This window comes from Eucalyptus grandis, chromosome 11 (genome assembly GCF_016545825.1).
Source record: "Eucalyptus grandis isolate ANBG69807.140 chromosome 11, ASM1654582v1, whole genome shotgun sequence".
Taxonomy (NCBI): Eukaryota; Viridiplantae; Streptophyta; class Magnoliopsida; order Myrtales; family Myrtaceae; genus Eucalyptus; species Eucalyptus grandis.
The window spans coordinates 20,705,268-20,731,723 of NC_052622.1; the positions used below are offsets into that span (position 1 = coordinate 20,705,268).

Genomic DNA, 26,456 nt, shown 5'->3' on the forward strand with positions numbered 1-26,456 from the left:
CAAATAAAAGCAAAGAATTAAGAAGTTTAGGGAAAGAGAATTAGAACACAAGTTTTATAGTGGTTCGGCTTAAATCGAGCCTATGTCCACTCTCCCGCGCTAATAGCTCACTGCTTGGATTCCACTAAGTATCAAAAGAGATTTTACAACATGTGATCTTTGACATTTTCAATGAAGAGTCTCTACTAATCTCTCACAAAGTCTTACTAAGAATTTCTCTCTCTTTTGTATACAACTTTGAGCTCGATGAGTGAAAGAGCAAGGAACTAGACTGCTTTAGACTTTGAAATTTTTCTCTCGTGCACTTCTTTGAACAACTAAAGAGTCCATCTTAAATACTCTTTCATGCCTTCACTACCGTTAGCACTTTCCAAATGAATTCTTCCAATATATCCGTTGGACAGAATCAATTAAGGTGATTTCAAGTCATTAGATGATTTGTGATGAAAGCCCGTCAATCATATTCGCCCATACAATCAGAATCTTGATTTCCATAAGTAGAACCTTCCTAGTGTACTTCACATTTCAAAAGATCTTCATATCAAAGTTGATTCCAATAAGAATAATCAATCAAATAGGTGCTATATCCAGCCATAAGGTTATCCAAAAACCATACGAATTGAATCCTTGAAGATGATTTCGCATCTGGATAAGTCTTCATTCTTTAGTCTAGAAACTGTTAGTGAGGGCAGACTTTAAGGTTAAAGTCTAGTGATCTACAAACTTTAATGGTAGAGTCTGGAGTTCTTCAGACTATAATACTTGAGTCTGCAAGTTTTAAGATTAGACTATTATAAATGTTTTGTCAGCTTCAAAACAATAAATGAGTTTTCTCCAACAAAAAATGTATTCTTGAATGGTGATCTCAATGAAGAGATTTATATGGAATAACTTGAAGGATTTAAGGTCGAAGGAGAAGAACATAAAGAGTGTAGACTTGTTAAATCTTGTATGGACTTAAATAAGCTCCTAAACAATGACATGAAAAATTTGACCATGTGATGATCCAAAATGGATATAGAATCAGCAAATTGACAAATGCGTATACACTAAATCCATGACTGTTAGATGTGTACTTATATGTCTATATGTCGATGAATTGCTGATTTTTTGAGATAATGTTGAGATTATCAAAATCACCAAAAATGTTCTCAAGAAAAATCTTGAAATAAAAGACTTAGGTGTTGTGGATGTTACACTTAGCATCAAGATTCTATGAAATTTTGATGATCTGAGTTTAACACAATTTCATTACATTGAAAAAATAATCGAAAGGTTTAAATGATATGTCATAAAAAATGCGAACAATCATTTTATACCACACTTAACTTTAAGAAAGAATATTAGAAATAGTATCAAACAATTGGAGTACTCTCAAGTGATTAGCAGCATCATGTACATCATAAACTACATTAGACTTGAATTGCACACTCGGTAGGAAAATTGGGGCCGGTATACAAACAATCCTAATCATGAGCATTGGAATGCTCTTTTGAGAGTGTTGGGTTACTTATAAAGAACCAAAGACTATATTTTGAATATCTAGCTATTTTAAAAGGTTATTGTGATGCCAATTGGATTTCGATTCCGATTAATCTTAATCAACTAGTGGAAATGTATTTACATAAGGAGGTGTTGTGGTATTGTGGAAATCCTCAAAACAAACTCTAATAATGCGTTCTACGATAGAATCTAAGTTTGTTGCTTTAAATAAAACTATTGAAGAAGTAGAGTGGCTTCAGCAATTTTTAAACGATGGTCTATTATGGACTGTAAGGAAAACTTACTTTGTATTATTCAATAAAGTTTAATATATATACATCAAAAACAAACCCTAAAAGTAGTAAAAGACTAATTTACCCTAAGACTAATTTACCCTTCTTACTCCTAACACTCCCCCTCAAGCTGGAGCATAAATATTAATCATGCCCAGCTTGTTACAAATATGTTCTATCCTCCCATTACCCAAGGACTTAGTAAAGATGTCTGCAAGTTGTTCGCCGGTTCGAATATGACTGGGAAGAATTAATCCACTTTGCAACTTCTCTCGGATAAAATGACAATCAACCTCAATGTGTTTTGTTCTCTCATGAAACACGGGGTTGGAAGCTATATGCACAGCAGCTTTATTATCGCATCACAGAGTCATGGGTACTAAATCTTTAAAGCCTAACTCAGTCAATAACTATCGAATCCACACTAATTCACACGTCACTTGTGCCATGGCTTTATATTCTAACTCAGCACTAGAGCGGGCAACAACACTTTGTTTCTTACTTTTCCATGATACCGGATTTCCTCCGACTAAGGTACAATATCCAATAGTTGATCTTCTATCATCCGGAGACCCAGCCCAATCAGCATCGTAAAACCTTCAACTCGTTATGACCATGGTTTTGGTAGAGAATTCCTTTTCCCGGAGCTTTCTTCAAATACCTCAATATCCGAATAACTGCATCCCGAAGAGATGTACGAGGGGAAGACAAAAACGGCTTACTACATTGATAGGAAAAGCAATGTCTGGTCAAGTAACTGTAAGATAATTCAGCTTACCTAACAGTCTTCTATATCTCTCGGGATTATTAAGAATTTCTCCTCCATCAGCAACTAATTTAACCCCTTGTTCCATGGGTGAATCAAGAGGCTTTGATCCCAACATACCTGTCTCAGTGAGCAAATCCAAGACATATTTTCGCTGTGACAGAACAACACCTTTTTGTGATTGTGCCACTTCGATTCCTAAGAAATATTTCAATTTTCCTAAGTCCTTAGTTTGAAACTGTTGCTGAAGATAGGCTTTTAGCTCAGCTATACCAACCAAGTCATCTCCCGTGATGATAATATCATCAACATACACAATCAAGAATAGTTTGCCTCCCCGATTGTTTTAAAAGAAAGAATGATCATTTCCACATCTTGATAGCCCAAAAGACAATACAACCTCAGAAAATCTTCCAAACCATGCTCGTGGAGATTCTTTCAAACCATATAAAGATTTTTTTTAATTTGCAAACTAGTCCAGACTCCCCCTGAGCAACAAACCCTGGAGGTTGCTCCATATAAACTTCCTCATGAAGAGTGCCATGCAAAAAAGCATTCTTAACATCAAGCTGAAATAAAGGCCAATTATACGTTGCAGCAAGAGAGATCAAAATACGAACAAAAGTAAGTTTGGCAACATGAGAAAATGTGTCTAGATAGTCAACCCCATACACCTGAGCATACCCTTTTGCAACAAGTCTTGCTTTTAAACGAGCAAGAGAACCATTGGGGTTAACTTTTACAGCATACACCCATCGACAACCAATAGCAGTTTTGTCTAGAGGAAGTGGTACTAAGTCTCAAGTTTGATTAATCTCAAGAGCCTGTAATTCTTCTTCCATTGCTGTCTTCCAACCAGAACTTTGTAATGCCTCAGCGACAGACTTGGGGATAGGATATTGTTCAACAGTAGTTAAAAAGGCTCGAAAAGTAGGAGACACAGAAGAGTGTGAAATAAAATTTGCAATAGAATGTTGAGTACAAGTACGTGTACCTTTGCGATGAGCAATAGGAAGATCAAGATCAGATACAAGAGGAGGGACAGCTAATAACGGATATGGAGCAGAAGTCGACGTAGTAGTGACATGAGGAGCAGGGGGAGCATTAGTAGCAACACGATGACGTCGCGTATAAACCTGGAGAGGAGGTGGTTTCTCTGTAGATACTGGTGAAACATTGGGAATAGTAGACCGAATGGTGGTCACATACAATTCTTCATCTAATTCAGACACATCAATTGGAACATTATGATAAGGAGTGGATTCAAAAAATGAAACATTAGCTGTTACAAAATATTTTCTCAGTAATGGAGAATAACAGCGATATCCCTTTTGAGTGCGGGAATAACCCATAAACATACACTTGAGTGCCTTGGGATCAAGTTTTGATACTCCGGGTCGATGATCACGAACAAAACAGACATTAGGTTAAATGGAAATTGTGGAAGATAAAGCACTGAGGACAAAGGTAATGAAGGACTTGGGTTAACTGTGCCAATTCTCTTAACATGTGTAGGTGACCCATTGGCTAGAGTAACTATGGATGAAGATGGAGAAAAAGAGGAAAATATACTTGAAAGACCTGACATGTGATCAGAAGCTCCTGAATCAATGATCCAAGGATGAGAAGTAGCCGAAAGACATGCAGTAGCATTACCTGTCTGAGCCAAAGTAGCAGTGGAAGAAATAGGCTGTGAGATTTGAGATTGTGTGTACCGAGCATATTCCTCACCAAACATAACCACCACCTTGTCTTCATATGATTGTGGAGTAGGGTCTATATTAGACGTTGTATTAGCAAATTGGTGTTGCTGCCCTGGTCTCCCATGTAGCTTGTAGCAAATTTTTTGAATATGACCAAGTTTGCCACAGTAATGACAAACTCGTGTAGTTCCCGAATTATCAGTAGATATATGGAATTATCCATAAGGATGTTGATTACCTTGACCTCTCCCTATTCCAATGCCTCGGCCTCCTCCTCGGACACCATGCCCACTATATCCGCCACGGGTTCCTCCATCACTCCTATTACCACTACCAGTTCGAGTCTGGGACACAAGGGCTGAACTTCCTACCATAGATGTAGTATCCTGAGAGGACTCACGAGATACTTGAAGAACTCGAGCAAATGTTTATGTGAGTGACGCTATATTCTCTCCTCCAAGAATCTGAGATCTAACATTTTCACACTCAAAACCAAGACATCCTAAGAATCCCATTACAGCCAATTGTTCCCTTTGACGTTGCATTTGTTGAACATCAGCTGAAATAGGGAGAACAGCATTCAACTCCTCATACAATCTCTTAAAGTCTGCAAAGCACTAAGTAATAAAGCGTCCCTTTCTTTCAAATCGATAAAACTCCTGCGATAGCTCATAAATCCGTGACAAATTATCTTGGCCAGAATACAGCACATTCAAATACTCCCATAGTTCTCTCACTGTATCAATATGAGTTACCATGTCAACTATATTACTCTCCATAGAATTCAGCATTTGACCAAGAATACGTGCATCAACACCATCCCAAGTAACATCATCTCTGGGCTTAAACTCAATTAGGTGTCTATGTTGATTCCTGCCTGTCAAAGTAAGCTTCACAATTTTCTTCCATTGGTGGAAGTTAGCACTACCTGCGAGCTTCTTATCAGTAATTCGATTAGATGAAGAGGAAATCACCTCAGTCATCATAGTATTACTCTTCTCATCGCCCATTTTCCAAATAAGAATAAGCAAACTCTGACCTTAGCTTCCGTCAAACAACTCAGCCGCAATAATTCAATAACCCAATATTACCACTACCAAATAAAATGACAGAAGCTACCACACAACTTTCAAATCATCAAATAAATAACTGCACTATACCCAAGCAGTAACTTGCTTCATCACAAGTCTCAAACAAATTAATCAGCCAAATCAGTAACTTTAAAGCAAATTATAACCCACAAAATCATCCCGAAATCAGCAACTTGCTACTGTACTTTGTCACTACTACAACCTTTCTACTTTCTCTCTCTAGGGTTTTCCCTCTCCTTCACCAACCTCACGTACAAGAAGCAACACAGCTACACCACCAAATCCAACAAGCATAGGGTCGTCAAAACCCCTGGTAGTCCAGCAAATCGCACAAGCACGAGTGCGCGGAAGTCGCGCGAGCAAGCCGAGCGAGGGCGAGCGCGCCACACGAGCAGCACAATCAAGCCGTGCGGGCAGCATGGGCGGCGCGAGCCGAGGGAGCCGCGCGAGCACCGCGAGTGAGCCTCGCGAGCGAGCAAGCTGCGCGAGAGAGAAGCCCTATTCCGGTGAACCGACGACGGTCCGGCGAGTCAACGGCGGTCCGGCGAATCGACGGCGGCGAGCGGCTGCTCCGTCGTCTAGGGTTAAGCCCTAAGCTCTGATACCATGTAAGGAAAACTTACTTTGTATTATTCAATAAAGTTTAATATATATACATCAAAAATAAACCCTAAAAGTAGTAAAGACTAATTTACCCTAAGACTAATTTACCCTTCTTACTCCTAACATGGCCGAAACCCATGCCTTTGATAAGCATTCACTGTGACAATCAAGTAGCGATTACAAGGGCACAAAACGTGATAAATAGTGGTAAGTTTGGACATGTTCGTCATAAACATAATACGGTAAGGAAATTGCTCTTGAATGTAATAATTTCTTTGGACTTTGTAAAGTCAAAGGATAATATTGCGGATTCACTGATAAAAAGTTTGTCGAAAGAGCAAATAAACTGCGCATCAAGAGGAATGGGGTTAAAAGAGGTTTCAAGATAGACACCTAACCTAGCAATTAGAGATCCCATGGACTAGGTTCAATAGAATAACGCAAATTTTGGAAACTCTAATTTGTGCACTAGCTCACCTTCCTATGATGCAACAATACTACCTACAATGCTTAAAGGGTACACTATGCATTTAATTATTCTTATAACTTGGATTCCAACATCCTAATGAGGTATGGTGGGATATTTTAATAAGAATGCACTTATATGCATAGAGCTGGCCAATTCGATGAAAATCTTTAAAGGCTAAGTTTTTTAAAGCACGCATGAATCCCAAGAGATTCATGGCCAAAAGAATGAACACAAACATGAACCAATCTTGATCCGAAGATATTCTATTTGAGGTCTATTGTATGGGCTTACACCAACAACTGGGGATTCAAGGCTTAGTGCACCGACCGGTAGCAAAAGCTCCCTATCTTGATGTAGTGTATTTCCACAGGCACACTTGGATTTCTTCAAGACAAGAATGTTCTGTTTAGCCATTGATGTGGAGGATTGTTGTAATCATTATTATAATTATATGTTTTAATGGCTCAACATTAGTGAGATAATTTTTTTAATCGTGTAGCCGTTATGTCTATTTAAGTCATGTCCTAATTGTTGTAATTGTGAAACTAATATTATTATCAAAAGGCTAATGGCTCAACTAACTGTGAGCGTAACCGACATAAATATCCCTCGTCTATAAATAGATGTGTCTACTTAGTTCAAAATAGAAGGAGAATTCCTCAAAGCAATCCTAAAGTGTCTCTTGAGTTTTCTCTTATAAAATATTCCTCTAAGTGTGCCGTTTTCAAAAAATGTTTAACAAAGTCCTATTTGTATAGTGTTGATACAAACAGGTTCAAGATGTTTTATCTTGAAAGGTATAGTTCATGAAGTTACTTAGTACCATTGGCAAGAACTAATCGTCTTAAGAAGATTCGGCTAACCATACCTCATCTCCTATTTATTTAATTATTACTTTCTTAAAAATATTTTTTTTATTACAACAAACAATGTTGCGGTTTTTCTCTAATACATAATTATATTTCCAACATTATACTTTATCAAGATTTTAGCGGATGATTCACTAGTAGAATTTTAGCCGATGATGTACTAGTAGCTCCACAAAAGAATTTGACAACCTCGTGAATAGATTTGACAATGATTATTCAGGCCATTAGTTTGCTAAGATTGTTTCCTTTCTTTTCCTTTATTTTTCAAAATTATTAAGAGAAACGTATACTTCTATTAGGAGTCGAGTTTTAAATTTTGTATAATAATAATATAGTATAAAATCAGGGGTGTACAAAATTTCTCCGACCGAACAAAAAATTTCAAATCTTTTCGATTCAAATCTCCTTTCAGTTCGGGTAATAGGTGAAGAGTGAGAATCATCATAGTTTCATAAAATCGAAACACATTCCAGAAAACGCGAAGCCATCCCAGAACGTTTGCTTCTCTGTTGCCGTTTGCACTTCGATCGCCAAGAACACGCTCTCCACTTGTTCTTCTCATTTTCGGTCTCCCTGTATGGTTTGATCTTGTAAAGGTGACGTGAGTGCTCAAATAGAGAAAGTAAACTGAAAAACGGCCAACGTCAGAGGAGATATTACGAGCCTTTTGTTTCAAACGGGGTAGATTCTCGTACATTACTCAAGATAACAATACAAATGATTTTTAAATTTTGGCCTAATGTACAATGTGATCCATGAACCTTTAATTTATTTAATGCAATCCATGAACTTTGGCTCAACATGCAATGTTATCCCTAGACTATCTATCTATTCAATTTGGTTCATGGACTTATGATAGATGTTCAATTTTGTTCATGAATTATACGAAGATTTTTAATGTTGTCCCTAAATTTGAATTAATTAAATGATAATATTGAACATTGTCATATAGTTAAGGGACTAAATTAAACATGTACAAAAGGTTTCGAAATTACATTGAACAAATTGAAAATTCAAGAACTACATTGGACTGTATTAAACAGATTAAAGGTTGAGGGACTACATTGTACATTAAGCTAATAATTAGGAACCACTTGTGTCATTATCCGTTATTTCTTTTTTGAGAAACAAGCTATTTTAGTTGGCCATGGGAAGGACAATTGTAGAGGTGGGGACAGGGAGAGGGGGGAGGGGAGGGGAGAGACAATCGTGTGGATCCAGATGGTCGATTCTTGCTGTCAAGCTTGAAGGTCGGCTGAGGGTAGCTAGCAACATTAGTGGCGAGGGAAATCGGGGATGGCCATAGAGAATGGATAAAGAAATGAGGAGAGAGAAATGAAAATACTTGTGGAGAGTGAGTTACATTGAAGAAGGAGGAGGAGGAAAAGGGCCAAAAAGAGAGAGAGAGAGAGAGAAGAAGAAAGAAGGCTCAAACTGAACCAAGTCAAATTATGTTTTTAATTCGGTTCACAAGAAGCATGCCACTTTTCCATGTTCAATTCAATTTGGATATGGATGAAATCCAATCCCACTTGTTTCAAACCAAACCATTGACATATCTATGAACATAAGAGGTAGTTATCATGGTGTGGAGTCAAAATTATTTTAGACAATCATGTGGATCCAGATGGTCGATTCTTACTGTCAAGCTTGAAGGTGGGCCAAGGGTAGCCAGCAACATTAGGGGCAAGGGAAAACGGAGATAGCCATAGAGAATGGATAAAGAAATGAGAAGAGAGAAATGAAAATACTTATGGAGAGTGAGTTACGCTGAAAAAGGAGGAGGAGGAGGAGAAGGATGAAAAAAAGAAAAAGAAAAGATAGAGGAGAAGAAGAAAAGAAGTCGTAAACTGAACCGAGTCAAATTATGTTTTTAATTTGGTTCACAAGAAGCATGTCGCTTTTCCACGTTCAATTCGATTTGGATATAAATGAAATATTCAATTTGGATATAGATGAAACTTAATCCGACGTGTTTCAAACCAAACCGTTGACATTTCTATGAACACAAGAGGTAGGCATCATGGCGTGGAGTCAAAATTGTTTAAGATTAGAATCAACCGAAAGCATTGTTATTCCAACCATGGTTTCTGACTTCGGGAGAGAATTGTCCGGACCTCAATATTGTGAATTGAGCTGAAACCGAGGGAACCAAGCCCTCCCCCACAGACTGCGCAGTAGCCGGTAAAAGTGGGCAGGAGCGTGGGGCCGATGCGAAATCCCAAATACGCCCTCGAGAAAGGCAGATCCCCCCACCGTGTCCCTTCTGAAAATTACCAAAACACCCTCGCTGGACGCTCACCCAACCAAAGCCATTTCATCAGTGCTGAGATAATAAAAGAAGAAGAAGAGGAAGAGGATTGATTAACATAATCAACGTGCAGGCCACGTGTCGCGCGCAGGCGAAGACGCAAGGCATCTTCTCCATCTCCTTCTTCGTCAAGGTCTTCTCCTGTTGTAATAAAGAAAACTCCGCCACTGAGCTCCCCTCGATTCGATTTTAGGGTTTTTTTTTTTTTTCTCTCTCTGCTAATCTCTCTCGCAGCGCGCGAGTCTTCAGCTCTTCTTCCCACTTCCCTTGATCGCCGGTCGACGTTCGCATCCGAGCAGGTAACTTCCGCCCCCCCATCGCCCCCCCGCATCTGAATCTTCCCACAGTCCGGAGCGCTCCCGCTCTTCTTCGTTGCACGAGGAAATGGAGGTCTGGGAGTTGGGGGGATTTGTTGGACGGCTTGTTGTGCGTTTGTTGTGGCTTGAAATGTTCGATCTTTGCTGCTGAATTGGATCTCTGACCTGATGATCTCCCCGCTCAGAGCTCCGCAATTTTTTTTCTTTTTATTTTTTGGTCTTGGGGGGAGTGAGATGCTCTTTCCTCTTTCTTTTTTTAGCTACGTAGTTTGGTCTTTGACTTTTTGTGGAGTTCTCTTGTTGTCACTGGCTAGGGATTTAAGTTTCCGGGGAGTTTGTACTGATCAGAATGATCTTTGCTGCATACTTGGCACCGGCAGCCATCGGGGACGTTGGTTGTTGCCTGACGAAAAATGGGTCCATTTTCACTCCTTACGGATACCCCTAAGTTTTAGAAGTAACTCTAGCAAAATGTCGGTGACCAGTCCTGTTCGTATCAATGCTCGAACTTGTTTAGTGGACTCCCACTTAGAGCTATGATAAGATGCGTCTCGAACGCTCTAGTTTCTGAAGCGGCTATGTTATATTCTTTGGTTGCCAGCAAAGCCATTGGGTTAATTATTGCTTACGAGCTGTTTTTGAGATGATAACGATGTCAATGACTAAATGTAGAAAATGGTTGATGATTGGTTGGAGACATGGAGCAGCAAAGAGAGATGGTTGCTCTTGGCATGTTGCCGCTTGCTTATCTGTATCATGTGGCACTTTAAATGTGGTTACCTTAGATAGCTATCGAGAAGCTAATGATCAAGAATTTCGGAACCTTGGCTTTGCAAAGCATTACTTTCGTCGAAGTCCTCATCCTAGGTTTTCTTTTTCTGTATGCTCGTGAAGTATGAGAACAGTTTTCAAAAAAATTTTAGTAGAAATGGCTTCCTGGATTTTCCTACATGCTACTTTGTGGATTTTAAACATCGTTGATAGAATAGTTTCGATTATAGCTGGAAACCACTTACAAGTTGGTTTGTCGGATGTCATAGCACCAGTTTTGATGCTTATTGCAACATGGAGGGAGGAATTTTGTAGTCAACCTTGCACTCGATTTTGATTGGGTACTTTATTTTGACCTTAATCAGATGCTCGAGTTACTATTTTATTTCAATGTTAAGGGGAATACTTCATGTAACTTCCATTGCGAGCTTTAGATTTGATCTATTGTCACTCACCAAATGTTTGCATTCTGGCAAACATGAGCTTCCATTTGATCTTCTTAGGATTACAGGGAGAATTAGATTGAACCAATTGTCAGAGTCCGGTGAGTTAGGGTCCGTTTGATAACTTTCCTCATGCTGAAATGTGACATTATTCCCTCTGTTTGATTAATGATGTCAATGTCATTGTCACCCAACAGTTTTATATTCATTTGAAACGTGAGAAGGAACCTACTTAATGTAGGACACTGCACAGGGCCAGTAGTAATCAGTTCACTCTGTTTATATGTGGACTTTTGTTCGCCAACGTTTCCTAGTATTTTCAGGTCCTAACCAATTTTGATTTCCACATTGTCTGTCTTTGTCTGTTTTTTGGCGGAAAACTTCCCCTTCTCGCTTAATGCACATTTTTCTGAGGAGAACCTGCTCTCCTATAGGGAAATGATATTTGTATGCACAATTATTATTCTAACCTAATTGGAATGGGTGAGTGCGCCTGCAGTGTCAGTGTGTGTGTGTGTGTGTGTGTGTGTGTGTGTGTGTGTGAGAGAGAGAGAGAGAGAGAGAGAGAGATCGCTAGGTTATTAAAATAGAAATGGCTTTAAGCATGTGAGGAAACTTCTTGATGATCTGCTTCCCATAAGAACTACTCAAATCATTTCTAAGAGGTTTTTTACTTTCTATTCAGTGGTAAGGATTGCAGTTGACTGAGTCACTTTTGTGATTGTTAGTCCATTTATTTCCAGGAATTTATATTTATTCACTGTGGAGACCAAAGAGTCCCGGTGCTTGCTTACTTTTAACTTGGTCCTATGAAATGCAAAGGATGATGAATAAGCAATTTCTTAAATTTGTTTAGAAACAAACCAAAAACTTTGCATGTAGTAATTGTTAAAAGGCTCCATGTCAAACTTGATTTAACATGTGCAAAGACGTTAACAATTGACGAACATTGTGCAAGTTTCCACTTCTTTTTATAATTGGTTTTTCTGCAGCAGTAATTACAACTAAGATCGTCTGTATTGCATAATCTGATAGAATGGTAAGAAGCGATCATTTTACATGTGTCAAGATTCTGACAGTCATGAAACAACTGAGTCTTTGCTTAATAACCAGTATCGTGCATGTTGACACTTCTTTTTATAGCTGTATTTTTTTGGCAGTTGATACGACTAAGAATGTCCTTATTACATAGTCTGATAGAATGGTTTGAAGTGTTCATACTAAACATGTCGAGATTCCAATGGTGATGAAACAACTCAGTTTTGTCATTGCTTAAATTTTAACTACAACCAAGCAAATTTATTAGGTCCTACAAATTCAGCTCTGAGACTCTTGGGACTTGTTTTTGAGATTTTTGCGCCGGGCGCTTAGATTAGAACAAATCAAAGATTAGCATTTGAATGAAGGAATGCGAAATTGAGCAATTGAATCTGTAACTTATCTGGAACTTATTAGAAATAACGTTTCCGAAATCAAACTGTTGTTCTTGGGCTTTATTTGATTACCATCTCGACCTCTCTATAATAGACATAGAGACAGAGAGAGCATCTTTATTGGGCTGCCATAATGCAGAGCACTAAAGTCTATGTATTTTGATTGGAAAAATGTGGACCAGCACAGAATATGCTAGTTGATGTATTTATTTGAATTGAGAAATACTGTGGCTTCTCTGTGAAAGTGAAGTTTATGGACTTAGTTCCTATTAAGTTAAAATTAGCAAAAATCTTTTCCCATTCCCCCTTTTCTGGATGAATAATTCTCTAGTAAAACCCATTTTTTAAGAGGTCAGAACTTAGAGAGAGTTTTCTTAGTTGCAAAAGTACCGTTGACTGGTGGTACATATACTGTGTTGAAGAATTCCTTGAATTATGTCGAGTGATTAGTGCTTTCCCCCCTGTTTTAGCCCTGTCGTGGGTGATAAGTGAGAGCACCTTTCAAACGAGACTTCTTTATATGAGGGAATTAATTCAGTAATTTGCGTTGAGATGTCATAATATATTCTACTACAATAGTGGGAAAGGCTATGTTATTTTGTGGTTATGCATGTATCAGTGTTACATTATGGAACTTGGTTGGAAATTGTGCAACAGTTGGATTTCTTGCAATAGAAACCTTTCAGCATTATGCTTGGACAGCAGTATTTCGTGTTCCCATGGTGAGTTCTGATCAAATTTTTCTGATTTCTAGAGGCACAGGGAGAGGAGACTATGTCAAGTAGCAGAAACACCCATTGGTGTTACCAATGTAGACGACCAATACGATTACGAGGTCGAGATGCAGTCTGCCCCTATTGTATTGGAGGATTTATTCAAGAACTTGACCTGGTGCACATTAACCGACTCGATTTCTTTGGACTTGGTGATGAAGGTCGTGACCCACACTATCGGATGATGCAGCAAGCATTCTCAGCATTGGTAGGGCAGCGGTTGGCAGATAGAAGCCATAGCCATGGCATCAGGGGCAGATCTGATCTATTTTCTGAGCGTGACTCTGGAGTTAGTCCTTTTCTGATATATGGCGGTCCCGTGAGATTGTCTGCAAGTAATGGAATTGAGGCCCTTTTTAATGTGGTTCCTGGAATTGGATTGACAAGGGGTAACGTGGGCGACTATTTTATCGGGCCTGGACTAGAAGAAATGGTTGGACACCTTGCTGCTTCTGCTAATGAACATCAGGGCCCTGCTCCTGCGGCGAGGCCTTTGATCGATTCCATGCCCACTATTAAGATCTTGCAGAGGCATCTTCGCTCCGATTCACACTGCCCTGTTTGTAAAGAAAAATTTGAGCTTGGATCAGATGCAAGGCAAATGCCATGCAGCCATATTTATCATTCGGATTGCATTGTCCCATGGCTACTCCAGCACAACTCATGCCCTGTTTGCCGCCAAGAACTGCCGCCCCAAGGATCGAGCAGCAGTCGTCCAACTGCTGCGAATCGGAGCAGCAGCAATAATGGCAACACCAGCAGGAGGGAGAGTCAAGGAAGGAGGAATCCCTTCTCGTTCTTGTGGCCATTCCGTTCATCGAATTCCAGCTCTCAGAACAATAGACACAGCCCTAGTAACTCCTCGACTGTGCGTGAAAATAACCACCACCAGATGGAGTACTCTGAATGGCCTTTTGACTGAGTCGATGCGCCGTCCGTGCAGTCCGTGGTTGCTTTGTAATTCTGATAACAATTCATGGTAAGAGAATTGCTTGTAATGGAATTGGCTTTTAGAGATTGTGTGCTGTTTCTAGTACGATACTCTTTTCTCTTCTGCCGTTTCTGTAAATCTACTCGTTTGGTAAAATTCTGTCCTAGGCATTTTCGGCTGTGATCTGTACTATGTGCTCTTAAAGGCTTGTGGGAAAGTCCAGCGTGCCAAGTTTTCAACGTCGATTTTTTTTAACCTTCTGTGGTGGATTGTTGCCCCAAAAGGACAAAGGAAGAAGAGAAAATCGAATCTTCTTCGGGGATTCACTTCGTTTACGTATCAGCATCGTGAAAAATTCTATATAGACCGCTTATCTGTTTAAAACTGATAGGACAGCCTTCAGTTAACAGAGCTGATGTGGATCTAACATGTGGTGGTAATGTTTCCTTATCGATTCGGCACTCACGTGCATCACATCATCTTAGGCTTCAAATCGCACAACTCATTCTGGACGCTCAGCGTTTTCTTTTCTGTTCTTTTTGGGAAAGTAGGGGGCAAGTCTTTCTTGCGTTAGCAGCTTTGGTTCTTCAGGAGTTCAAAAATCAAGGGGCGCTCGACAAAAGACAAAAATAAATTATATTAGCCGGAAGTATGTGAGCATTATCCAATTCACGGTTCATTTGGAGAAAAGAGATGGTGGAAAGAAAATCAGGGCTAATCATCCTCTGCATCCTTGCAGTGGAAAGACTCGGAGATGTACAAAAAAACATTGAAGTTTTCGTCCGTAGCATCATCACCAACCCCCACTAGACCATGCATCGTCAGAAGCTTTCTTGGAGTTACTACCCCCCCAACCGCCACCATTCTCGGTCCCACCCTCAGTAGCACCGGTGCTACCCCAACCTCCAGACCCACTTCCCCAATCACCACGGTCGCCCCCACCGCTTCCACTGCCCCCGGCGCCCCATCCGCCAGGGAATGCTTCCCTGCCTGGCGAATTCTGAACTTTAGCACCCGGAAAGCTGCCCCACCCGTCACCTCCGTCCTTGTTACCTGAATCCCATCGAGGCGCATCGTAACCTGAATCTGGTCGGTCATTACTGGTGATGCTACTCCCCCTGTTATTATAAGAGGCCCGACCACGTCCACGCCCACCATATGGCCTAGGAAGCCCACTAGGATGCCCATCACGACCACCGCTATTTCTGTAGTCTCGACCTGTAAAAATTAATCCAAAATGTATTTTCAATTAAAGAGAACTAGTGGGCCATCTGAATGCATTAAGAACACGGAAGAACTTCCCAACTATCTGAAAACACAAGAGAAATGAAGAACAACCAGAGGAGAAACATGACAAGAAGGGAAATAGCCCATAACAGTTAAATACATATGGCCAAAAAAAGAGACGCAATGTGACATTAAATACATTATGTAAACAGACCACAATATGCCCTACCAATCCCTACACCAAAATCGTAACAGCCAGACCAATTCTCAGTTACAGGTAGCGAACATCATGAGCTTCTCTAAAGAATCTTATTCAACCAAACCAGAAGAGACTCCCAATTACTGCATATCGATACTATGTCTACAATGGATTCTGGTGATGAGTGTCCCAAAATTACTAAGGAAATGCATTGATAGTCCCCATATCATGTATAATCAGTGCTTTGAAAATTGAATTATTTTCAAGTCTAGTATATTCACTAGTGCACTGAGACACTTGTTAACCGGACCCATTTACTATTTTAGATTAAAACCAAGTCTTGACTCGTAGATTCTAGCAATGAACTTAGGCCATCTCTTCCTAATCTCAGAATGTTCAACCTTCTGCAGAAATTCCCAACGGGAGAAACATAAAGCACTCATGCAAGTCTATATATCAAGTATCTAGACCGACAGTACCTGTTCTTGACCCTGGTGTTGAAGATCTATCTCTGTCAAAAGACTGGCCCCTCCAGCCGCCTTCATTTGTGGAACCACCCCAACCACTGCCCACAGATGTTCCAGAAGAACCTCCAGTCGCAGGGCTTCGCATAGGCACCATGGCAGCGACCGACCTAATTGACGGTGCCGAGTCATGTTGAGGGTCATTGATATGCTTCTGAAAATATGCCACAAGCCGATCGATGTCCTCAAACATCCTTTTCCGGAACTTAAATCCTTTAGGGTAAAGACCGATGTACTCATGGTGGGGATTTGTGCTCCTTATATAGGAAAGGATGAATGTGCCTGGATGTTCGTGGGAAATGCCAAAGCAATAAACTATCCTCATAGGATGCTCTGCCTTCTCAATCCTTAGAAGCTCATCAACTTCTGCTTTAGTGCCCTTCCTAAACTTTCGATAGTTCAGCATCACCTTTAAATGACCCACCAAGGGATCCACATATCGATCCATAACCTACAATATAAGCAACTCAATTTAAGAAAGGATATCTCACCCCATTTGAGCACGAATGTCACTGAAATAAAAGCAAGTATCCTAGCATCAGCCTCGCATAAATTTAAAACAAGTGCCCTAGCATCAGCCTCTGCCAAAAAATCCACAATAGAAAACAAATATATACAATTGAGCATCTTCAAAACAATACAGCACTACATATAATTTCCAGAGTTGAAGATTAATATGTTACGTCCCATGTTTTGCCGCTTGCTTTCAAAATCTCCCTTTCTTATAATACCCTTGGAAGTAAGTCAATTCTGGAACTTCAAAATGGTCATTTTCTGTCCTTAATAAGACATAATCCTCAATGCAAGCTAACTAATAAATTTTGAAAGGTTGCATCTTAAAAGTAAATTCCAGATAACAACTTCCAGAGGTATCACTAAACTGAGAATTTCACTGGATTGTGGTTCTTAACAATAGCTACATCCTGCACTCAGCCGAAAAAACTGCTTAAGTCATTATAGGAAAGCACACTATATTCTCAATGGTTAAGTACTGCCAGCCCCTAAACCCACCCAGCCTATAAACCCAAAAGTATTTCTGAGTTCCTTTTCCACAAAATCATCTGCTTGAATAAGAAAGAACTACAAGTTCACTAAGTAAAGATAGCCTTTACTGCAAAAAATCTGACCCATATAAGAAGTCAGTTGAGTCATATTATGATGCTTTGGAACTATCCAATTTATTCAGAGTCAGCTCGGACAATTCATTTGCAGTGAGCATAAAGACACATGTAGGGAGGAAGATATTGAATAAATGGACCCAGTCTGCAATCTCAAGCCTATTTCACAAAAACCACTGTTAAACAATTTTCTCAGGCTATATCAATTAAGAAGCAAGAACAAGTCCAAATACCCATCAGCTCAATAAATTCTCACTCTATAATTCCAAGGAAAGTTCCAACCACAAAGAATCAAGCAATGTAACTCAGCATCTCAAAAATCTGATACAAACAATGCAATAAACAGACTAGCTAAAACACAGCTAAGTAATGCGAAGCACACCCTTGTACTTTTCAAAATACCATGCGACACGCAACATAGTTTGAAATTCTTCATGGGGTTAGTTGATTGACACTATAAATTACTGACCTCATCCAGATCCTCGAAGGTGTCTTCCCCAATTTTCAATGTCTTGCCAATGCGAAGAAGACTTGTGATGTCTTTGTGCTCCTTGCCACCTTCAACTATATCCTTGTGTGCATAAACGCCATCATAAACTTTAAGAGTCAAGGTTAAATAAGAGGGCCCTCGAGAACTGGGACGAATGACACTTTCACCAGGATCTTTGTCCGACAGGAACTGCCACAAAAGAACCATTCTTCAAGTACTTTGCTCAATAAATGATTTTCTTAGAAGTAACTGAAGTGCAAAAGAGCCATGTAGCACTAAATTCAAACCAATTTCTATCGACACTCAACAGATATCCAACTTTCCTGGCCCTCAGCCCCAAAATATTCCATAAGAGTTGTATATCCATAATATGCATCTACAATAGAGTTTATGTTGACAAACATATATAAGAAAAATCAAGTTTCAGTTTATTAAAGCCAAAAAACGGCTGAGATACCAAAATAGTGCCGAGTAACTGAAATCTATGGATAATTTTTTTGGTTAGAACAAGTACAAACAAAGCCTTGTCCAACTAAGTGGGCCCAGCTATATATCCTTATATGCCCACTCGATTCAAAGAGGTCTTGCCGAACAAGCACAAAAGCTATTATGTTAAAAAAAAAAAAGCACATTTTTTCTTCTGTCATACATAATATTACGGATACTTGAACCATATCCAAACCAAATATAGGTAGTCAAAAAAGTCTTAATAACATTGTGCATCACAAAATATTTTGTCCACGTGACTCAAAAGATGGAGTAACTCCATCTTTCACAACTTCAAGATATATCATAGAAAACCTAGTTTTTATCACCCTAGACTACCCAAAGGTGGAAGGGGAACCAACAATGAAAAGTATCTCATCAGATCAAGATTCTTTCAGGCCCAGAATTTAAGAAAAAATGAACCACCTGCCACCCAACTAAAACCACTGCCATTAGAAAAACCTTCTCACTTGCTTTCCTTCTCTTCCATCTGAACCACCCTCAGACACTCGATAATGATGCATATAAACTAAACTAACAACTTGCTGCCTAACCAGTCATCTATTTGCTTTATGCTCAGAAATGAACAGAATTGCCTACTTTAGCAGATCACAGTTAATCAGCAATTTATTAGGGACATGCATAAGATATAGCAATGTGAGAATTCTGCAGACAAAATCTATGCACTTGAACTTCACAAAAGACCTTTATTTTAGGCTGCACACCTCAATTGCTTCATCAGCTGTTATATTCTGGAAGCGAGGGTGAACAATCATTCTTGGTTTGAAATGTTTCTTAGCAAGCTCCTTCTCTTTCCGAGCTTTCTCTTGCTCACTCTGTAAGCTGGTCCTATCTTCATGGTAGTAAGGATCAAGGGGCTGGACATTCTGATATCTGCTATTTCTCATCTCACTCTCACGACAAACTAGGAAAACCTGATGCCTATTCTTCTGAATTGACTTTATTTTGCATGTAAGTATGTCACCTTCATGCAACCTATCGGACAGCTCAGATATGTCTCTCCAATCATCTGAGTAGTCCTCCCTCATAAGGACACCAGTTAAACCAGATTCAAGTGCACAAATTGCTTTTTGAGGTTGCACCCTGCGAACTGTGGCTTGCACAATTCTCCCATCAGCCAAAGTTTCCTCAGTTTCACCTGAAAGCATATAAAACTCTTCATCCTGACTAAGTTCTTCATATTGTTTTCGCCAATCCTGAAAACCCTGGATTAATTCTCTCACAATCATATGCAGGGTCTGTATTTTATTCTGACGCTGCTTGTCTTTAGCATATCTAGGAAGATCAAGTGATTTCAAAAACTTTGGATGGTCCCTGACATATTCTATAGCCATTTCCAATGCCTCATCATCGAAGTTTCCATCACCGTCGCCATATTTATCATAAACATCTTTGGCCAACTCCTGCGCTAGGTTATAAGATTCTGGATGGATTCTTGTATCATCTAACAAGTCGATAAACTGGCTGCTGCTAGCGGCCAAGCCACTTCGTCTGACACGCAAGAAACCGACAGCATTCACAAACACCTTCTTACCAAGTCCGTGAACCGTTACAAAGTCTTTTCGAGTGTAAATAGCTCCAGCCCTCACCAATGACCTCTGTAAAGATGCTGCCTTTCTAGGTCCAAGCCCGGATATGAATTGTAAAGGTGCAAACAACCACTCATGGCTAATAGCTAAATTAACATCTAGCCCTACTTGATTTGTCACATCCACCATGACCTGTTCAACCATGCTGTACTTTTCATCGGGAGTGAGAAAATCCTCCAATGGATTAAGTTTCCAAGATAATATCTCCTTCCCAGGACCACAAAGAGTTGCGGCCATTGCCAGGGGATTTTGGAGGTAGCGCCCAAGAGCCACAGCTCGCCTCACAATGCCTGGAAAAAGAATGACATGGATAGAGGATCACAATTTTAAGACTTCAATATATACAAAACGCGACATTCTTTTTACCTTGCTGAGATGGCAGTTGATCCGATGAAATCCGAGAATTTTCATATAGACGAGGTAGAGATTCATCCCCATATACAATGCTTAAGCCATCCATCTCATGACCCACATCCCTAGGGTTTTCCTCCACCATTTTGAAAATAATCTGCAGAGAGGAAAACAGGACACTGATACATCAGCAAAGCAGAGAAGGCAACAAAAGAAGTCTTCAAAAAGGACATCCAACTCAGTAAAATCTCACTAAGAATCCATCTCCTATCCTTGGCAATGTACAAGAAGACCCAAAGAAAACTTGTTTATACATTACAATCACTATTTCCAAAATAAGTACTGGAAAGACATGTCAAGGTTTAAACAGTGTAGGAAAAAGTCCCTCTTATTGTCTTTTCCAGACAAAAATTAAAGAGCATGAAAGATAAAAAATACATTACAATAACTATTTCCAAGATAAGTACTGGAAAGACATGACTATAAAGAGACAGAACTCGTGAGTAACAAATCCCACTCCATCATTCTCAGAACACTGGAGCAATAAGAGACTTACCACACACTATTGGCAGGACATTTGGACCTGAATAAATACCAAATAAGAACTTAAGGGATTATTCACTTGCTACCCCAGCATCCACAATCTACGCAAAATCAAGGTTCCTTGAAACAAGTAATTAACACAAAAGCAAGAACAAACTCAAGATAGTAACACTTTCAAGACAAACTAGTAATCTTTAGCCCAAGCAACAAAAGAAAAGGAATTGATATAAATCTATCAGAGACAACACCTCATATATGTCATCCTTCAACCGTGTGCAAGACAAATTGACGGCTCCCAGAACTACAACATGTGGTTGGTGATCTGTCATGAACTTCAAAACCCTTTGTTGGTCATGTTTCTTGCGTTGCTGGTCATTTACATTTTGAGACCGCAAGGTGAGGGATCCTGTATAAAGCACATCTAGGACCTCCCCAGATGAATCTAGCATCACAAAGGTTGTCGCGGGTTTTCCAGGACCCCAGCAGCAAGCCATAACTCTTGGTGCTGCTTCATCATCCGAGTTAAACTCACTTTCCTTCCTTTGATAAGGTCCAATGGAAACTTTACTCCACAGGGCCTCGCCATATTCTGTTACCAACCAATTCTTGGATCTACTGGTCAACAATGCTCTCGCTTCTTTCTCCATTGAGGGAAGAAGAAAACCATGAAGTGCATCCTCCAAGATTAAGTTCCTCTGCTCATTCCACAGCTGAGCAGATTTACTTACCCCATCACTCAGATAACACTCTGTGCAGTCATGTATCAACTTTTTCAGTGCTGCCTCTGGTAACTTAATTGAAACTTGAAGCAACTTCTCCTCTTCTGCTTTCTGGATTAAAAGCCACTGTGCATCCTCAAACGTACTCAGTGGCTTTTCACGCAGCCACTTAACACCAGCAAACTGATGGAAAGAATCGATCGTCACATTTCCATCAGGTGTAGGACTTGTCGACACCACAGCATTATCCATGAATACACTTCGGACATACTTTCGAACCCGGGGCTCACAACTAATTTCAACTGCGGCCTAAAAAATTTTAAAAAGGATCAGCACTTAGCAATGACACAATTTGTTACACCCATTGGAAAAGAATCATTCACCATAAAGCAAACAATTTAAAAATAACACCGATGTATACCATGTGTCGTGCCCCTTTAAGAACAGCTTGTGGAGTCTCAAACATAGCGCATGTGAAGTTAGAAGCCATCTCCTCTGGAGTTTCCTTTGCATCTTCCAATTCATCCGTCTACATTGCAATAAAACACAAGGCAAGATCGTTGATTATTTCCTATCAATATCAATCTCACACAAAAGCAGCAAGAAAACAATCTTACATTCTTCAGATTTTCTAATGATATCGATAACCCAAATTGCTCCGAGCTGTATCCAAACTTGCTTGCCACCTCCCATAAGCCAGCCTTACTACAGACACTATATTGCGACTTCCTCTTGGGCCTCTTATACTGGCCTTCATCCAGTCCAACTTCGCCGGCAGGAAAATGCAAATTGAATTTCGAGTCAACATCATCAACCTCTCTTTCTGTTTCTGCAGCATTGAGTGACTTGATAATCGAGTCAAAAAGCCGTTGATTCAGACTGAGCCTTGTTTCATCATACACTCGTCTAGACTCTTCCTCGAATCGCTTATAATAATATGACTGCAGAGCAGCCTTTCGTTTCTGAAGCAAGAGCCATTTCCTATCAAGATCATGAATAGCCCAAAGTACCTGCATTCACACATTGCAATGGCTGGTTAACACTCATCATTCCCCATATTAAATCAGTCAAAACTGAGCCCAACTCAAAATCAAATCACAGCTTCGATGGTTGGTACATCAACCTTGTGCCACTTCAGTGTAGGTGCTCTCTCAAAACTTTCATCATTCTCAAGACTTTCATTTCCTTCAGGATCCCTCAAGAGGCTCAAGCACTCCTCTTTACGATACATCGCAATAAAAGGTATCTGAAAGCCAATAAGAAAAATAAATTCTCTGACCATAATAAAGCTGCTCAAGAAACAAAGACAGTGATACTAACATCCAACTTCTGAACGTGCAAAAGATTCAAAAATCTTGTTATGTGATCCTTGTTTATAGATACATCGGGCCCTCCATCTTTCTTACGGAAGAGCAATGCTAATACACTTGTGAGCTGATTGTATATCCAGTTTGTCTCTTCTTCGAAATCAATTTCATCTGTCCGCAGATTAATGCCTTCGTCGGATATCTATCAAAACAAGAGTATGACCACAAAAGGATCAATCAGCAAACACATACATAGAAGCAACTACAAAAATTGTGTTGATGCAGTATAAACCTGCTTCCTCTCTGGAACATCTCTCTCACGAATCACGTCATCTTTCTCTGTCATATACTTCTCTGAAAGAATAACAGGTTCAAATTCATCTTCAAGTCTCCTTTCCCTCAAATCAGTAGATTCTAAGCTTTGTTTGCGCAACTGCAAGAGGTCATCAACATCACCAAAAATTTCATGGGCTTCTTGGAGTGCAGATGATGACACTCCAGGAGCCTGTCTAGACTTCTTTCTCTTAAATTTCCTCCTCCTTAAGAAAAGAAAGAAACACCGGTGTGACAACTCAGTTACGTAAACATTGTAATGACAAATGGAGTTTTAGGAGTACCTGACAGGAGCACCATTCTCATCAACTTCTTCCTCATCCACAATAAAATCGGCCATGTCATCGTCATCACCTATCTCTGCATCTTCCTCCTCCTCCATTGGTTCTTCGTCTTCAGCAATATCCTCGAGCGGTGGTCCTATAACAGTATGAATACCAACCATTACAATTAGGTTCAGACCCCAGTCCATAAATTTTACAGTGCAATAAAGAGACACATACCCTCGTCATCCCCAAACAGACTGCGCTTGAGTTTCTCCTCCGCAGTTCGCCCAACTTTACCACTTCCAACAACCTCCTCGTCATCAGAAAACCCAGAGCTTTCCTCATCAGCATTCCTCCGTGCTTTCTTCAGCCGTTTAAACTTTTTGCTCTCCTGAAGAGATTCCAACATTTAAACTAAATATTTTTTTAACAAAGAATGGGACAATATGGCAGCAAACAATCAAATGATAAACAGGGAAAAAAACCACTAGAATACCTTCGATGGGCGGTGAAAACCAGTGATATTGTTGTCTTCAAGGAGATCGTAGTCATCCTCGTCAAGTTGAAACTCCTTAACACTTCAATTCCCAATCACCAAGAAAAGGGATGAATGAAGAAAGAAAAGAATTAGAGATTTCACTCCTTTTCAGACTGGAACATGCTTTCAAAACAACCCCCCAAAAAAAAAAAAAAAACTCCAACAAGTGAAGAGCCGCATCAAACTCATATACACAGTTAAAAACTTATATATAAGCAAAGATCCTCTATTTCTTTAGATGATTTTCTTGAAAGGGGGGAAAAATCAACAAAGAAAGCTGTACTTATTTCACAAAAGAGAACAGAGATATTACTTCTTCTTTCTCTTTTTCTTCTTCTGCCTCTCCTCATCACTGTCTGCCCTATCCTCTTCTTCATCCTGTTCTTCCTCCTCTTCATCAACATCATCTACGATGAATCCATCTTTCTCGTACTCATCCTGTCCCTCTTCTGCCAAACAAAACTGGAGGGTATGACTATATACTCAAGGAGACATCCCTGTAAGAAAGCACTAACTAAAAGAAGGGCAGCTTGAAACTCAACATCCAATGAAGCATGTACTTAATTATTGGTCAAAGGAAGAATACTAAAACTTTAGTACAATAATTATAACATTGATCAAGACCCATTGCTATGGGCAAAATACAGGTCAAGAGCTCAGCTCAGCTCAGCTCAGCATTGAAAGCACGCTCATCCACTCATAGTCGGATTACCGATCCAATGAAGTGCCCACGGCATATGAAGAAAATCAAAATTTTTGCATACCCAAAGATAATGCCAGATAACAATTGTTCCAAGAGAAAGCACAAAACTATGACAATCTCCAAGTGAACGCTTGTGACCCTTTTCATTTCTTTTCGAGAGAGATTACCAGAAATATTTCTTTGCCCAAACCCTGATATTTACAGTTTCGAAAGATTCTTTACCATCCACTTTCCAGAACTCTACACTCCCATCAACGAGCAAGTTTGGTCTGCAAGGAAGATCTACAATGTCCAGAGCCTATCTCCCCAGTTGAAAACCCTCCGTGAGGTTATTGACATTTTCCATAATGATGTTCAAATCATCCAGTAGTTCTCACAGTGAAACTAACTCATACCTAACCACAATCATCCTGGCCTCTAAATCTCTGTCATGCACTGCTCTTCACCCAAAAGAAAAAGGGGGGAAAATTGTCCGTCACTTTCATAAAGATACCCCAAACCGATCCGTAAGAAGCCCCAACCCTCACACTGCCTACGACCAACTCGAACAAGACCAGACATGCAATGTCCCAAACCTACTCACTCGAACCCATCGTCGGATCAAAAAAGGAAAATTGCCCACCTCTCCAGCAAACAAACAAACAAACCCTAGCCCAAACAATCACGAAGCTCCAAAACCGCGACGGTCGAAACTCAAAAGAGAACGAGCCACGATCGGCCCCCTAAAAAATCCTTTCGGCGGGAGAAGATTGAAAGCTTAAAAAAGTTTACCGTCGTCTTCGTCCTCCTCCTCCTGGTCGACGCCGCGGCGGCGTCCCCCGACTTCGTCCTCCTCCTCGTCCTCGAGGTGTTCCCTCCCGTCTCCCATCTCGAGCTCGTCTGCCCCACGGCACCGGAGACAAAAACACAAAAAACAGACAATAATCACGCGCCGCAATGTGAGGTGGCGGCGGAGGAGGAGAAAAAAAAAAAAAGAAGTAACCGAAGAGGCTCGAGGCCGGAAGAAGAAGCGCATCGGAGGCGGCGCGTTTCTCTCGAGGGGCTCACCTTCGTCGTCGGAGACGACCGCTTTACCCATGGCCGCGGTGGAAGAATTAGGGTTTGGTACCGGAGAGAGAGCGAGCGAGCGTGTGTTGGAGAGAGAAAAGAGGGCGAGCGCAGCGAAGAGATTTCACTGAGATTGCAGGAAACGAAGGTGCTTTGGGGACTTGCTGGGTGGGGGAGAGAGGGAGAGAGAGAAGAACACCGATGACTCGCTCCTTTCCTACGCGCCCCCCGTAATCACGAGACTGCCCCCCGTTTCCTGGGGCCTTGGGCCCGGCCGGGGCGAGCGGTGGTTGCGGGCCGCCGGGCGTTTTTGACTAATTGCTCTCGCCGGCAGCCGGCCCGGCCCAATCTGGGCTTGCTTGAATCTTCGAGGATGTTTAGGACGCGTGAGACGAAATTACTATTTCTCTATTTTTTTTTTTGTTCCCGAAAGAGATTTGGAATAAAAATCTGTTTAATAATGTAATTTCATTTTTATATTTTTAGATCAGATTTTTATTCTAGAAATAGATTTGAAACAAAAATCAAAAGCTAAAGTTTTTTTATTCCATAAATTGATTTGCTGCTCATCATTGGATGCTAGACGTCGACTGCCCATTGCCAAAAACCAGAAGTCGATTGCCATCGCCGAACATAAGATGCCCACAACTAAGCACCCATCGCTAGGTGCTCGCCACTGCCTCTATTAAAAGTAGAAATTTTATTTTATTATCAAACGAATTTATGTTTCGGAAACAAAA

The 26,456-nt window shown here is 40.3% G+C and overlaps 2 protein-coding genes across 2 annotated transcripts; one reads left to right on the forward strand and one right to left on the reverse strand.

Moving 5' to 3' along the window:
- The first annotated feature begins 9,643 nt into the window (after positions 1-9,643).
- On the forward strand, positions 9,644-14,465 carry LOC104425403 (probable E3 ubiquitin-protein ligase RHC1A). The gene is made up of 2 exons (XM_039304188.1): positions 9,644-9,886; positions 13,306-14,465. Exon 2 carries the CDS (start codon positions 13,326-13,328, stop codon positions 14,244-14,246), a length of 921 nt encoding a protein of 306 aa, XP_039160122.1. The 5' UTR covers positions 9,644-9,886; positions 13,306-13,325; the 3' UTR covers positions 14,247-14,465.
- A 409-nt stretch (positions 14,466-14,874) lies between these two features.
- On the reverse strand, positions 14,875-25,902 carry LOC104427460 (transcription elongation factor SPT6 homolog). Its single transcript, XM_039304186.1, has 17 exons — positions 25,717-25,902; positions 25,441-25,548; positions 24,280-24,415; positions 23,925-24,006; positions 23,666-23,819; positions 23,447-23,582; positions 23,122-23,368; positions 22,843-23,031; positions 22,646-22,768; positions 22,140-22,532; positions 21,944-22,051; positions 21,052-21,831; positions 20,276-20,417; positions 19,025-20,199; positions 17,793-18,002; positions 16,161-16,656; positions 14,875-15,473 (listed from the first exon to the last, which is right to left on the reverse strand). The coding sequence occupies exons 1-17, from the start codon at positions 25,745-25,747 to the stop codon at positions 15,049-15,051; spliced, it is 4,935 nt and encodes a 1,644-aa protein (XP_039160120.1). The 5' UTR covers positions 25,748-25,902; the 3' UTR covers positions 14,875-15,048.
- Between the last annotated feature and the right edge of the window lie 554 nt (positions 25,903-26,456).